Source organism: Monodelphis domestica, chromosome 1, assembly GCF_027887165.1.
Source record: "Monodelphis domestica isolate mMonDom1 chromosome 1, mMonDom1.pri, whole genome shotgun sequence".
In the NCBI taxonomy this organism is placed as follows: Eukaryota; Metazoa; Chordata; class Mammalia; order Didelphimorphia; family Didelphidae; genus Monodelphis; species Monodelphis domestica.
In genome coordinates this window covers 455,535,220-455,549,433 of record NC_077227.1, presented here as the reverse complement: position 1 = coordinate 455,549,433, position 14,214 = coordinate 455,535,220, and the positions used below count along the sequence as shown (strand labels likewise).

At 45.0% G+C, this 14,214-nt stretch overlaps 1 protein-coding gene across 1 annotated transcript in view; it reads left to right on the top strand.

Moving 5' to 3' along the window:
- Positions 1 to 3,189: 3,189 nt before the first annotated feature.
- The window catches only part of PLLP (plasmolipin), a 37,530-nt gene continuing 26,505 nt past the window's right edge, over positions 3,190 to 14,214 (top strand). Inside the window, exon 1 of the mRNA XM_001365550.5 lies at positions 3,190 to 4,067. Coding sequence (XP_001365587.1) covers positions 3,921 to 4,067 — 147 coding nt within the window. The 5' untranslated portion in view covers positions 3,190 to 3,920. The remainder of the gene's footprint in view (positions 4,068 to 14,214) is intronic.

Sequence of the window (14,214 nt, the reverse complement as noted above, 5' to 3'; positions counted from 1 at the left end):
CCGTGCCTAACCATCATTGCAAAGCCTTTCTCTCCCTACCACCTCCTGGGAGGGTCTCTTACTCCAGGTTTCTCTGAAGTCTGTCTCAAGCAAACTCAACAAGCCTTCTACACAGGCCCAAGGTGTCCTGCTCAGCATTCTCTAAGCTAATCAGCAGCTGTATCACCCTTTGTATATGTAGTTCAAGGCTATCCCTCCTTAACCCTACCTAGATGGAAGCTAGATTACATAATTAACAGATGGTTTGCCCATCTGCATTGGTGGAGGCAGTTTCCGCATTCAGAATTCCCCACCCTGATGAAATTACAAGCCAAGATTTTTTTTTAAGCCAATGTTGCCCAAACTACACTTTTAGAACTTGATCATAGATATCAAGTGCTTTTTTTTTTAACCCTTATCTTCCATCTTAGAATCAATACTGTGTATTGGTTCCAAGGCAGAAGAGCAATAAGGGCTGGGTAAGGGAGGTTAAGTGACTTGCCCAGGGTCACACAGCTAGGAAGTGTCTGAGCCTCGGTTTTTAACTTGGGTCTTCCTGACTCCAGATTTGTTGCTCTTAACCCCTGAGCCACAGCTGCCTTGATAACTACTGCCTCTCCCCAATATGGCCACACATCAGCAGACTACACATAGTTTTTTTTAACTCCCTTTGCCAGACTTATCATAATTTGTTCTACAATGTCATATGCACTATTACCTGGTCAGAGTGGGTACCAGGTTGCCCTTATCTTCTTAGAGAATTGCCTGGGAGCATTGAAAGGCTCAGTGACTCACCCATGGCCACACAGCTAATATAATAGTGTCAGAGGCAAGTCTTTGCTCAGGTCTTCCTGATTCCAAGGCTGGCTCACTGAACCACTTGCCTCTCATGGCCAGGTTACTAGCTAAAACCAGATCTAGCTGAACAAAGCAAAATTTAAAAACCCTCAGACTGAGGTTTGCCTTACTGAGACCCTTTGTTTCCCTTTTCTTGCCCTCTATCCATGCCTGAAGAACTGGAAAGGAAAGCCAGAGCAGTCACTGGTTCTCTGGAAAACTCTAAATTAATCAGACAATCAATCCAATTCAACAAATTCAAACAATGTTTGTTAATAATAATATTAATTAAAGTCAACCTTTATATAGTGCTTAGTAAGTGACAGGTGCTTTAAAATTAGTATTGTATTTGATCATCACAACAACCCTGCAAAGTAGATGCTATTATTATCCCCATTTTACAGATGAGGACACTGACGTTAAATGCCCTGCCCAGGATCACACAGATGTAAGTGTCTTAGGCCAGATTAAAACTCACACCATCCAGAATATCCATTAATGGCTGAACAAATTGTGATATATGATGGTGATGGAATACTATTGTGCTGTAAGGAATGATGAACAGGATGATTTCAGAAAGAGCTGGAAATATCTCCATGAACTGATGCACAGTGAAATAAGGAAAACTTTGAACATTGTAACAGTAATAGTGTGTAATCATCAATTGTGAAAGACTTTGATACTCTCAGCAATGAGACAGGACAATTCTGAAGGACTTGTGACAAAGAATATGATCCACCTCCAGGGAAAGAACTATTGGAGTCAGAATGCAGATGAAAGCACATGATTTTTCACTTAAGTTTATTTGGGTTGTTGTTTGGGGATTTTGGTTTTACATGACTATTAAGAGAATAAAATGAACAATATAGAAATATGTTTTGCATGATAATACATGTATAACCCAGGTCAGATTGCTTGCCAGCTCTAGGAGGGAGGAAGGAAGGGAAAGAGGGAGATAATTTGGATGTCTAACTATAATAGAATATATATGTTATATATATAATAATATAATATAATATATAACATTTTTATTATATACATATAAAAAACCAAAATATAAAAATGTCTAACTATAGACAACTTATGTAGAAAATTGTTATTACATATAATTACATATAATTACATATAATTGGTAAAATAAAATATCTCTAAAAAAAGTAAACTCAGACCTTACCAACTATAGGCCCAGTACTCTATCCACTGAGTCACTTAACTTGTTCCCTTTTTAAGTACTTACTGTATTTGGAGCTTTGTGCTATATCACCATCAACTATATACCTACTCTGAGCCAGGCACTGTGTTAAGTAGTGGGGCCACCAAAAAATGGCAAAAGACAATCCCTGTTCTCAAGGAAATCATAATCTAAAGGGATAGACAACATGCAAACCAATATAGAGAAGCAAGCTATATGCAGGATAAATAGGAAGTAATGCAGAAGGAAGGCATTAGAATTAAGAGGAGCTGGGAAAGTTTAAATAGAACACACTCTGCCCTAGTGGAGCTCATTGTATAGCTGGGGGATAAGGCACGAACAGCTTTATAAACCCTTAGAAGTGAATTATAAAATACATAACAAGTGCATTAGAAAGGTACAAAATACAGTGCTACCTGATATTTTCCCTTCCTCCCCTCCCCAGCAGTAGGGAATCAAAGAAAGCTTGGTGGGAAATAATATTTTATTTGAGCTTTTAAGGATGGGTAGAACTTAAATGAAAATGGGAAGCCAGAATCTACGCATGGGGGCAGCTAGGTGGTTCAATGGATAGAGTACCAGGTCAGGAGGACCTGGGTTCAAATTTGACCTTAGGTACTTCCTAGCTGCTTGAATCTGTACAAGTCACTTAACCCTGTTTGCTTAGCCCTTGCTCTTCTGTCTTAAAAGTTAGTTAGTAAGACAGAAAGTAAGAGTTAAAAAAAAAACTTTGTGCTTAGGAAATTCAAAGAAATAGGGGAGGGAAGGAAGCAAGTAGTCCAGTTTGTTTTGATGATAAAATGCCTGTAGGAGAATAGAATCAAATAAGTCTGGAAAGGTAGGATTACTTACTGGGTTGATTTCTGACTTTTGGGAAACACTGTTGACTTGAAGGGGAAACCTCTGCCATTTTGAAACAGGAAATGGACCATTTCAGGACATATAGTCTGGGCTCTGCAGATTGAGGTTAGATATACATGTTCTGGGGCTACTCTTAATATAGATTGGCCCTTCTCCTGAGACCTTATAGAGGCTCCAGTCACAAAGTAAGGTCTGGGGGGTCATTTGTACACTGGCTAAGCAGATTTCCTATTACGAAGGCCTTGTCCTTGTCCTCCCCTAAATTCTCCAACATAGAACCTCCCTAAAGTGCCCAAGGTCTTTCCCAAGTCTTCTAACATTTGTCATTTCTCCCTCTGGCTACATGATTTGTCCTTTGGGAAGGCTTCAAATAACAGACTTCACGAATGGAGGGCTTTTCGATGGAATGATGTCGCTGGCAATTGCAGAGAGGGTATCCCGCATTCACTTTAACATTTGTTAATTCCTTAGTATATGGAAGGCCCTCTGCTAGGTTTGGGGACGCTGAATGATGGGAAAAGTGCAACAAAGGGCTTCACGTAAGAAGTTTGTGTGCTCAACGAGCTGACAGCCAGTTCCCCGCCTCTTCTCTCTCTACCCCTATTTCGAGTAATTCCCAGACTTCTGACTTAGGGCTCTCTATCTGACTTTCTTTTTGCCCACTGTTTCCACAACGAAATCCTGCCCCAGAGACTTCCCGCCACAGATCTCCAAGCGTGGAAAGGGTTAAAAGGGAAGGCGGTGCCGGGATCTCCGAGCACCTGTAAGTATCCCCTGCTCTCCTCCCCTCCCGAGTTCCCTCCTTCCCTGGCGCCTCCCAGATGATCCAGTAGGCGTGTGGGGCGGCGTAGTCTGAGCTCTGTTCGCCCCAGAGGAATTAACGTGGAGTCGGGCCAGTCCCGCAGGGAGAGCACTGGGCGCAGCCGCTTCCATCTCCGCCTTCATCGCCGCTGCTGCCTGGAGCAGGGAAGCGGCTCCCGAACGGCAAGTGAAGCATCGGTCCCCGTAGTCTTCAACCCCCAAGGTTGGGGGTTGGAGGGCAGCCGGACCCATGGCCGACTTCCCATCCAAAGTCAGCACCCAGACCAGCACCCCGGTGCAGGGTGGCGCCCATGCATCGCTGCCGGGGCTCGGCTCTCTGCGGCCAGATGTAGGCTTCCTTCGTTCTTTAGTGGGAGCCTTGATGATCCTGGAAATCGTGAGTTTGAACCTCCGCGCCCGCGTGGTTGGGGGTGAGGGGCGGCAGGCCGAGTTGAGTGGAGAGGGCTTGGCTGGAAGGTGGGGTAGGGGGAATGGGGGGCCGCTGCTGAAATCCGAGTTGGAAAAAATGTAGAAATGACCCCAGTAGCTGGGAATTAGTCCCTTGCTGTCTCAGGGAGGGGGCTGGGATACTCGAGAGGTTGAAGTGGGGTCCTTCCTGTTCTCCTGATTGTACACCCTAGAACCAGCGACAAGACCCCCCCACCCCCCCCCCCCACACATTTTGACATCCCCAGGACCCTGTTAGGACTGAATTCCTGACACTGACACCTGCTTAAGCCATATAAAGAACTTGGAAGGTTTGCAGTTGGCAAATTCTACACTTGACATCCCATCCCCTCTGCAGGACTCTAGTGCCCACCCTTTCCCCTCCTACAAGCTCACTCCCTTTGCTTCCCACTTGGTCACACCATGGTACTCCTTAGGCTTTACCCCAGTCCAAAAAAGGGGGAGTACATACCATCCCCTCCAGCCACACATCTCAGCTGTTTCCTGCCCAAGAGCTGCCTTTGCCAGAGAGAGAGGTGTATGTATGTAAGGCCTCCTGCGGTAGCTTTTTCTATGAAGCTATAGCGCTGGGTGTGCTTGGTTCTTGCTGGGTGAGAAGCTGGGCTTGACTGGTCCCTGGAGCCCCAGGGTAGGTGTGCCCCCCAGATTGGGCCAAGAAGCTGAAGCTCACCCTCAGCATTTCTGACTTGTTTGGAAACTGGCCACTTTTTGCAGGTTGGGGAGCTTTTGCCTGCAGGGACTTTTGCTGCTTGGGGAACTTTTGCCTGAGGAAGGGGTGTGTATCTGTGGCCTCCTAGGGTGACTTTTCCTGTGAAGCTATAGAACTGGGTATGCCTGGTTCTTGCTGGGTTAGAAGCTAGGCTTGGCTGGTCCCTGGAGCCCCAGGGTAGGTGCGATCCCATATCTCTCTCTCTGCCCAGGAGCCTAGAAGCTAACCCTCAGCGTGTGATTTGTTTGCAGACCAGGAACTTTTGTGCCTTTTAGAGGGAAGGTCTATATTACCGTAGAAGCAGTTGCCCTGGGGTGTGGCCGCTGCCGCATGCTAGCAGCTACTGGGAGCCACAAGTGAGAGCTGGGTGTCAGGTGGGGGTCAGAGGCTGGAGAGCTGCCCTAGGAGGGCACGACAAGCCCTCCATACCAGAGATACTACCCCTCCCTGAACACCCCATCCACCCCTATATTATAGACTGGAGCACAGACACTAACCTTAATGCAAACTGCCCCTCAAAGATTTTCTACACATTTCCAGAGTATCATAGACTAGGTGATGACCACCCTCAAAGGATCCCGTAGAATTGTCTGCATTGGGTGGGAGCTTAGACTAGATGACCTGGAAAGACCTCCAAAACCCTTTCCAGATCTAAGATTCTGTGTGTGGTCCTAAATTGAAGCACCAAAAGGCCTGAGCTTGGAAGTTGGTAGCTTTCTGATGTGAATTTTAACTCTCCTGCTTTACAAGCCAATGGACATTGGAGATTCTTATCAAGAAAATGGAGTCTTGTCAGAAGAATTTAGGAATTTGCCCCCAGTGTAATCCACCCCACCCTCTGCAAACTAGCTCTTGGGGATGAGTTGAAGGCTTGTTATTACTGTGGATCTGAGAGCTAGCCTCACAGTCAAGAAGAGGTGAGGTTCTAGTTTAACTTCTCTGTGCTCTAGGCAGCTCTCAAAGACTTGTCACAGACTTACAGAGAAGGCGCCAACCCACAACTGGTTGAAGAAGTGTGCTTAGCAACAAGCTCCCATGGCCAGTAAATAGGTCCAGCCCCTATCCATAATGCAGACAGACCATCTTCCTTGAGGAGGCAGAATTGTTAACATACCAGGATTTATTTGGAGTTTCTCTGTGGTGATGTGTGTCTTTATCCTTTTCAATGGCTTGGCAGTAAAAGTAACTGACCCATTGGCCCCTCTGTCAATGGTTCCAATTATAACGCAGCAAGTGATGGAGGAGGGATCAGATGTGTTCTAATTTCTGTTACAACACTAGCACTATATTCTTAGGTATGTTTTAGAATTCTTATTCTCTTAAACTTTGCTCATTACCTTCTCTGACACCAGTCATGGAGGCTCAGTTTTGCTATATAGAGAAACTTGGGCTTTTTTTGTTGTTCAGTCATTTTTTTTCAGTCATGTTTGACTCTTCATGACCCCATTTGTGGTTTTCTTGGCAGAGATACTAGAATGGTTTGCCATTTCTTTCTCCAGCTCATTTTTACTGATGAAGAAACAGAGTGAAATGACTTGCCCAGGGTTACAGGTTTTCTTGGCAGAGATACTAGAGTGGTTTGCCATTTCATTACCAGCTCATTTTTACTGATGAAGAAACAGAGTGAAGTGACTTGCCCAGGGTTACAGGTTTTCTTGGCAGAGATACTAGAGTGGTTTGCCATTTCCTTTTCCAGCTCATTTTTACTGATGAAGAAACAGAGTGAAGTGACTTGCCCAGGGTCACAAAATATCTGAGTTCAGATTTGAACTCTTAAAGATGCCTTCCTTGATTCCAAGTCCAGCTCTTTATCCATTGCACCACCTAGCTGCCCTAAAGAGGCTTTAGAAAACAGTTTTAATTAAAATTTGACTAGTACCAAAAAAATGTGGGCACAGAGCATCAGCCTGGATGGAGAACATTGGGACATAACAGAGAATAATACCTTGTGCCTGTGTGATGTTTTAATACTTTCCAAGACATTATGTGAACCTCATCATTGTCTTAGGAGGTAGACAGGACTAATATCAGTTTCCCATTTTTCAGATGAGAAAGTAGTTTTGAGAGCTGAAATAACCTTCCCAAGGTGCTGCAGGTAATTGATTATAGATTTAGAATTTTCGTTTAGTGGAAAGACTGAATTTGGAGTTGGAGGACCTGGGTTCCAATCCCTGTTTTCCCACTTATTGCTTATGTGCCCATAGTGACCATAGCCTTGGAGGTCAGTTCCTTCATTGTAAAATAAATGGGATGGCCTCAATCATCTCTAAATTCTATCATCTTATCTAAAATTTTAGTCTAGAGAAGGCAAGCCTTTCTGGAGGGCAGGGTCACTGTTTTCCAATATCTATAAGGCTATTACAGAAAAGATTAGACTTGTTCTGGCCAGCAAAGTAGGAACAATAAAGGGGAGCTGAAGAAGGTCAAGTTTCAGCTCCTCATAAGTAAAAATTCTGACAATTAGAGCTGAATAAAAGAGAAATGGGGTGGGGTGGCTTCAGGAGGTGGTTAGGTCCCCCCCATCTCTGGAGGTTTTCAAGTGGAAGTCTAGAATCAGGTATGATTTGGACCCAATAGTCCCTGAGGTCCCTTTGAATTCTAAGATTCTGTAACTTTGTCTGCCAGTTGTCTATTCAAGCTCTTTTAACAAGGCTATGTTGTTGCCTGTTCTTGTGGACATGGGGCTTCCTGGTCCCTAACTAGCCTGTGGGTGGTAGGGAGGCGTTTTGAGGAATTCCATCTCTGTGCCCTCTCTCTGAAGGAAATTGGGATGGTAAAGGGGATGGGGGAGGAGAGGGCAGGAGTTGGCTAAAACCACTAGAACCACAGCTTCCTGGGTAGGCTCATCATGTCCGGGGTTAGGCAGACAAGGGGAGGAGCAGGAGCTGGCACATTGAGCTGCCTGATGCCTAAAGTTAGCAATGATGACTGGCTGGTTACTCTATTCTGGTTTACTTTCTTTTCAATAGGGCAGACAGAGCAGGTTTCATCTAGTTTTCAAACTCCAAAGAAGGCAAAACTGCATCAGCTTTGTAATGGGGACCACTTGCCTCTCCATGCTTCTTTTTTGTTGTTGTTATTTTCTGAGGTTGATGGTCATGGAGCCACACTACCTGGCCAGATTGACAAATTAAGGTCAAGATTCTGGCTGACATCCAAGAGGATCTTTCTTAGTCCAGGGCTGGGTGCTTCCAACCTTCTGGACCATCCCATCAGTAGAGGCAGAGAATGAACTCTTCTTGGAGAGCTCACAGTCAGCTCTGAGGAGCCAAGAAGGAATTGTCTCCGGCCATCCTAGAACTCCTGACATTTCTCTGTTCTTCTTCCTCCTTCTTCCCTAAGGCTGGAGGGGCAGTAGTGGTCAGAGTCTAAAACTGGCTCTGAGTACTTAAGTTCATTCCAAAAGCTTCATTCATGTTTTTTGGCTAATATATCATTTGGGATGACCAATGCTTCTGTTTATGTAACTGTCCAAACTTCTTGACCTGGCAGTAGAAGTCCTTTTCAATATTGGTCAAACCTGCTTCTGGCCTACTAAATGAATTGTCCAACAGTCAAGTAGAACTGTTTACCATCCCTCACACATTCATTGTGCTTTCCTCCCTTTATTCATCATTCCCTGAACAGGAATGCCTTCCTCCCTGATCTCCACTCTCCCAACCCCTAGCCTTTAAATTCCCCTCTCTGAGGCTCATTACCTTTTATACTGATTATACTGATTAATCTTCCCCACTTCCTTTCATATCCTGTCCTCCCTTTTCTATACACCTCCTTTCGCACAATGATCACATACTGCCTTGTTTGTCATTGCCCTAAATGTGCATGTATGGCTCCCCAGTTAGCAGACTACAAGGAATCACCATAATGCAATGGAACCAATTGGGTTTTTTGTTTGTTTGATTGTTTGTTTTAAACTCTTACCTTCTGCCTTAGAACCAATACTATGTACTCCCTCCCCTTTATAAATATTTTGAGTTCTTCAGTTTTTGTGTAAAATGTGAGAAACACAGAGGATAAAGGTCTTAAATCTCAAGAAAGAAATACAAGATGGAGCTTTGTATTGAGTGATGTCCTTTTCCTGGAAACCTCTTTATTATCATTATTGTTTTAAGTAAAATTATTTTGTTTAAAAAAAAAAGACTATGTATTGGTTCCAAGGCAGAAGAGGGGTAAGTGACTTGACCAGGGTCACACAGCTAGGAAGTGTCTGAGGCCAGATTTGAACACAGGATCTCCTGTCTCTAGGCCTGGCTCTCAATCCACTGAGCTACCCAGCTGCCCCCACCCCCCAATTGTTTTTAATCCAGAGACCAGAACTCAATACTTCTTTTAATGGATTTCACTTTGGGAACTACTTGTACACTAATTCAAGGAGAAGCAGTGAGCCCTGGACCAAGAGTCAAAGGACCTACGTCCCAGTCCGGCATTTCTACTTTTATTGGCCATAGATCCTTGGGCAAATCTCTTCGGTTCTGCAGCCTATTTCCTCTTTGGTCAGATATTGTAGGAAGAATAACCTCTGCCTTGGGTTGAGACGGCACTCCCATGAAGTGATGCATGGGAATGTACTTGACCCATTGTGTGCATGGAAGACGATACTTCCATTTCTGGAACTCTTCTTTGGGAATTGCCTAAAGTATATTCTTTTTAGCCTTCTGGGCAGCTGGGAGGGTGGGCTGAGGAAGGGGCCCAAAGCTTCAGCTTTTGGGATAGATCATAGAGTTCCAAACAGTTGCATAAGGTATCTCAGATGTGTCCTAGCTTCTCCGGTCAAAACCTGAGGTGATGATGTATTCTCCCATTGGACTCCCAAAATATCTCTTTAGAGAGGCCTTTCCCAAAGAGGACTTAGTTTTAGAAGTGTTTTTAACAATGGGGTCAGCTTAGAAATAAGTATGTGGCCTCCCAAGGTGACTGACTGCCTTTGAAGGATATCTTATTCATTTGAAATAAGAATTCCTGCTCTATTGACTAAAACATGGTCTTGTGACTTTATTGTGATAAGCCAGGACTGAGCTGATATTTCATCTTGGGATCTGGACAAAAAATTTGTCCCTGGCCCCAGGCAAGATTTTAAAATAGTGCCTCCCACGGATGACCTTCTATAAGAACCTATGAATATTCCATGTCACATTTAGCTTGATTTTTGGCAAAATAAATTGCCATGTTCTGTAAGAATGGGATTATATGTTAAAATTATATTATACAGTTATAATTATGTATAATTATATAACATATTATATTATCTGGACTTATATATTAAAAAATATAAAAAGAAGGAGCAGCTAGATGACTTAGTGGATTAAGAGCCAGGCCTAGAGATAGGAGGTCCTAGCTTCAAATCTGGCCTCAGACATTTCCCAGCTATGTGACCTTGGGCAAGTCACTTAACCCCATTGCCTAGCCCTTACTGCTCTTCTGCCTTGGACCAATACACAACATTGATTCTAAGACAGAAGGTGAGGGTTTAAAAATATATGTAATATACAATAAAGAGTCACATATATTAAAATATATTAAAAATCCTATGTAAAACATCATTATAAGTGCATCCCCCCCTCTGCATTGTGCAGTGGGCAGCTACCTAGATCCTCTGCCCCCAGTCTTCATTTAGCTTCCTCTTCTCCCGGTGCTTCACAGCATTATCTTGTAGAATCTAGTGCAGGCCTTTGGGAAGGATTTGCTGGCTGGGTGGCCCGTCAGACCTGCAGTGTCCCGCTTGGGCCGTGCCGGGCTGAGCTGCGCCCTGTGCGTCACAGGACCCGCTGTTTGCCCAGAGCGATAGCTGCCCCGAGCTGGTATCAAGTTTACATCAGACCCGTCCCAGGTAGGCACAGAGGGTGGAGCCCACCTTCATTCCTCTTGGAGTCTGAAGCTCAAGTTTTCTTTTGGACTTGCTGCCTCCCGGGAAAGGCCTAGGCAGACCCCGGCTTCCCCCGGAATCCGAATCTCGTCGGCCAGGAGTACCATCCTGCCCCGTGGCCCAACAACACAAGGCTTCTGGTGCAGAGTCTTTGCTCCTGGTTCAAAGGAGTGCCGTCTTCAGTAGCCCAGGAAGGAGGAGGCTGCGGATGATGGGGACTCGATGGCACTTGGACTTTCCCAGGGCAGGAGTCGCCGTACTTGCCCGCACTGATTTTTCTGAGGTTAAAGATGAGAAAGGACACGGCTTAGCCACTACCACCGTCGAAGGAATGTTGCACAAAGACTCAGAAACCCTTGCCTGGGGCCCAACTGCCATTTGCTGTCTGTGTAACTTCTGGCAAGAGCATTTTCTCCCCTGTTGATCTGTAAGGTCCCTCCTATCTCTGGCGATCTGTGATCTGGCCAAGGGTGCGCCACGTCTGGGCCCCCAGACCGAGGGGCTGTTGTCCCCCGGAGACCGTATGGGCCGCAGTGTGGCTGAGGATCCCCTGGAGGTGAGAGAGGAGCAATCCATCCCTCCTCGGTGAAGAGGGAGGCCAGAGCCAGGTAGGAGACCTGCACTGATCTGTGCCAGTCCTCAGGTCAGAAATGAGATACCGAGGGCAGATTCTGAAGAACAGAGGACTGATTTATTTAGTTCCAATGTTTTTTAATTGTTTTTTTTTTAAAACCTTTACCTCCTGCTTATCCGTTCTAAGGCAGAAGGCAATGGAGATTAAGGTATTTGCCCAGGGTCCTACAACCAGGAAGTGTCTGAGGCCAAATTTGAACCCAGGACCTGGTTTTCTATCCGAGGAGTCACCCAGCTGCCCCCCCCCCCCAAGAGTGGATTCTTAAGAACAGAGGACGGATTTATTGAGCTCTAATGTTGCATTAGATAAAGGGCCAGTCCTAAAAGTCAGGAAGGCCTAGGTTCAAATCTTGTCTCCGATACATATATGATCAAGAAAAAGTCATTAAACCTGTTGGCAACTCAGGCTGCAGTATAGTATAATAGGGAGAGTGCTGGATTTTCAGTGAGAGGCCCTGAATTTCAACAAAAATTCTGCCACTTACTGGTGTGACTTCAAACTTGCCTTGTTTCCCTGGGCCTCAGTTTCCTCATCTGCAAAATGAGGAGGTTTGATTAGAGGGACCTAGTTCCTTCTGCTGTATATCGATGACCTTCTAGTCCTATAAACTCCCTAAACCTACAGATTACAAGATTTGCTATTCTCTGTCAAACGGGGACAGCTAGTTAGTGCCAGGATTAGACTCCTGGGCCTATAGTCAAAAAGACTCATTCGTCTTCCTGAGTTTAAATCTGGCCTCAGATACCTACTAGCTGTGTAACCCTAGGCAAGTCACTTTATCCCGTTTGCCTCAGTTTCCTCATCTGTAAAATGACCTGGAAGAGGAAATGGCAAATGATTATAGTATCTTTGCCAAGAGAACCCCAAATGAAGTCACAGAGAGTCAGACACAACCAAACAGCAGCAAATTATATTTGTCAAGAGATTTTTCCATGCGCAGAGTGCCCCAAAAGGAAAACAAATTGGGCTGCAAATGAAATACTTAAATTCCTAGCATCTTCTGCTGTCTTTTACATGCCTCTGCTACGGAAGCAGAAGAGGGTACTTGTAAATGAGGGCCACTTTATATTTTTGCAGATCAGGCCAAAGAGCTGCTAGTGATCCTTTTTCTTAGCTGGGCTGGTCCTGGGACAGAGTCACTGGTCTATGCTAGAAACTTTTCTGACTTGATAGAGCCCAGCAGATCTTTCCCTTTAATGCTGCAGTGTTCAGTAGACTGAGGGTGTCTCCAGGGCATGATGAACCACCAGAGGATCTGATAGCTTCATAGGCTCACAACCTCTTTTTTCCCCCACAAGACCATAAAGCACATTTGACATGAAGTGAGCAAACGAGCAGAACTTGTGCTCACCCATTTTATGGATGGGCAAACAGTAGTCCTGAGTGGGCCTCACCTCACCTTTCACAGAAAGTATGTGGCAGAACCAGGAAGAGAACCCAGTTATTTGGATACCCAGACCAGAAAAGTAGGACCCAACCTCAGCCTGCTAGCTCTGACTCTTGATTTGGAAAGCTATGAAGCTGTACCTCCCAGTTCTGTTTTCCTTGGCTGCTCTCCAGCCAAGCCAAGCCTTGAGGAGTTGTCCGAGCAGCTCACCAGAATCTGCCACCGATCTGAAATTCCAAAGAGGGCCAAAAAACAAAAGCACACTCATTTTTTTTTGTTTGTTTATTAAAAGGAGGCCAGTGAAGTCCAAGAATGGGGAAGTGGGTACAGCCTCCCTTCTCGGCAGGGAGCAGCACCACCTGTTTGCAGGTGCCTCTCCCGGGCAGAAGGGAGACGACCCTGAGAGCACTGTGGGGCAGGGATGGGAAGGAGGGGAAGAGATGTCACAGGAAGCTGAGGTGGTGCCTCCTGCATGGAATAGCTCCTGCCCTGCACAGAGCTCTTTCCTTGGGAGGGGTGAGAAGAAGCACCGACTTCCCTGACTTGAAAGGAAATTCTGGCTGGAGTGCAGATGATGGAAGGCACCAGTGAAGCGACAAATAAATGATCCCTGACATCTGTATCTTGCATTGCATCTTGTATGATGATAACAGCTCAGCTTTCTAGAGTCCCCTATTAGCACACAGAATTTAGAGCTGGAAGGGGAATTTAAAGATTGTCTTGTCCCAAGCTTTCGTGTTCTAGATGAGTTTGTAAATTGAAGTCACGCAGTAAGAAGAAATAAAGAATTCATCTTTTCCATTTTATTATTGTTGTCACATCCAACTCTTTGTGATTCCATTTGGGACTTTCTTGGCAAAAATACAGAGGTGGTTTATCATTTCCTTCTCCCATTCATTTTACAGATGTGGAAACTGAGGCAAACAGGGTTAAGTGACTTGCCCAAAGTCACACAATTTTAAGTGTCTGAGGCTAGATTTGAACTCATGAAGATGAGCCTTCTTGATTCCCAGCTCAGCGTTCTATCACCTAGCTACCCCAAGGGAACTGAGGTGTAGACAAATGAAGCGATTTGTAAAGTCCCAGAGTAAAGCATAAGATTCCATCCTGAAACTGAACCCAGGCTTTTTTACTCCAAGTCTACTCTTCTTTCTAATATGAGGGGCTCTATCAGCCTCCTGGTGGAAGTGAGGCAAATAACATTTGACATCGAAGGAAACCAAGGCCCAGAGACAAAGCCATTTGTTCAAAGACACAGCAAGGTCAATAGTGAAGTTGTGCCTGGATCTCTGGGCTCCAGGATCCCAAAATGATTTCTTCTAGAAGTCACCTGACTGACTCTTATCTCCTCTTGCTTTTTTTCTCAGATGAGCTCTTGCCATCTAAATCCACAGAGACCTCCAGCCTGGACCCTGCTCTGGGTTCTACTTGTACTTCTGGGCCTTTTCCTCTCTAAACTTGACTTGCTAGTGAAAAGGGGTTG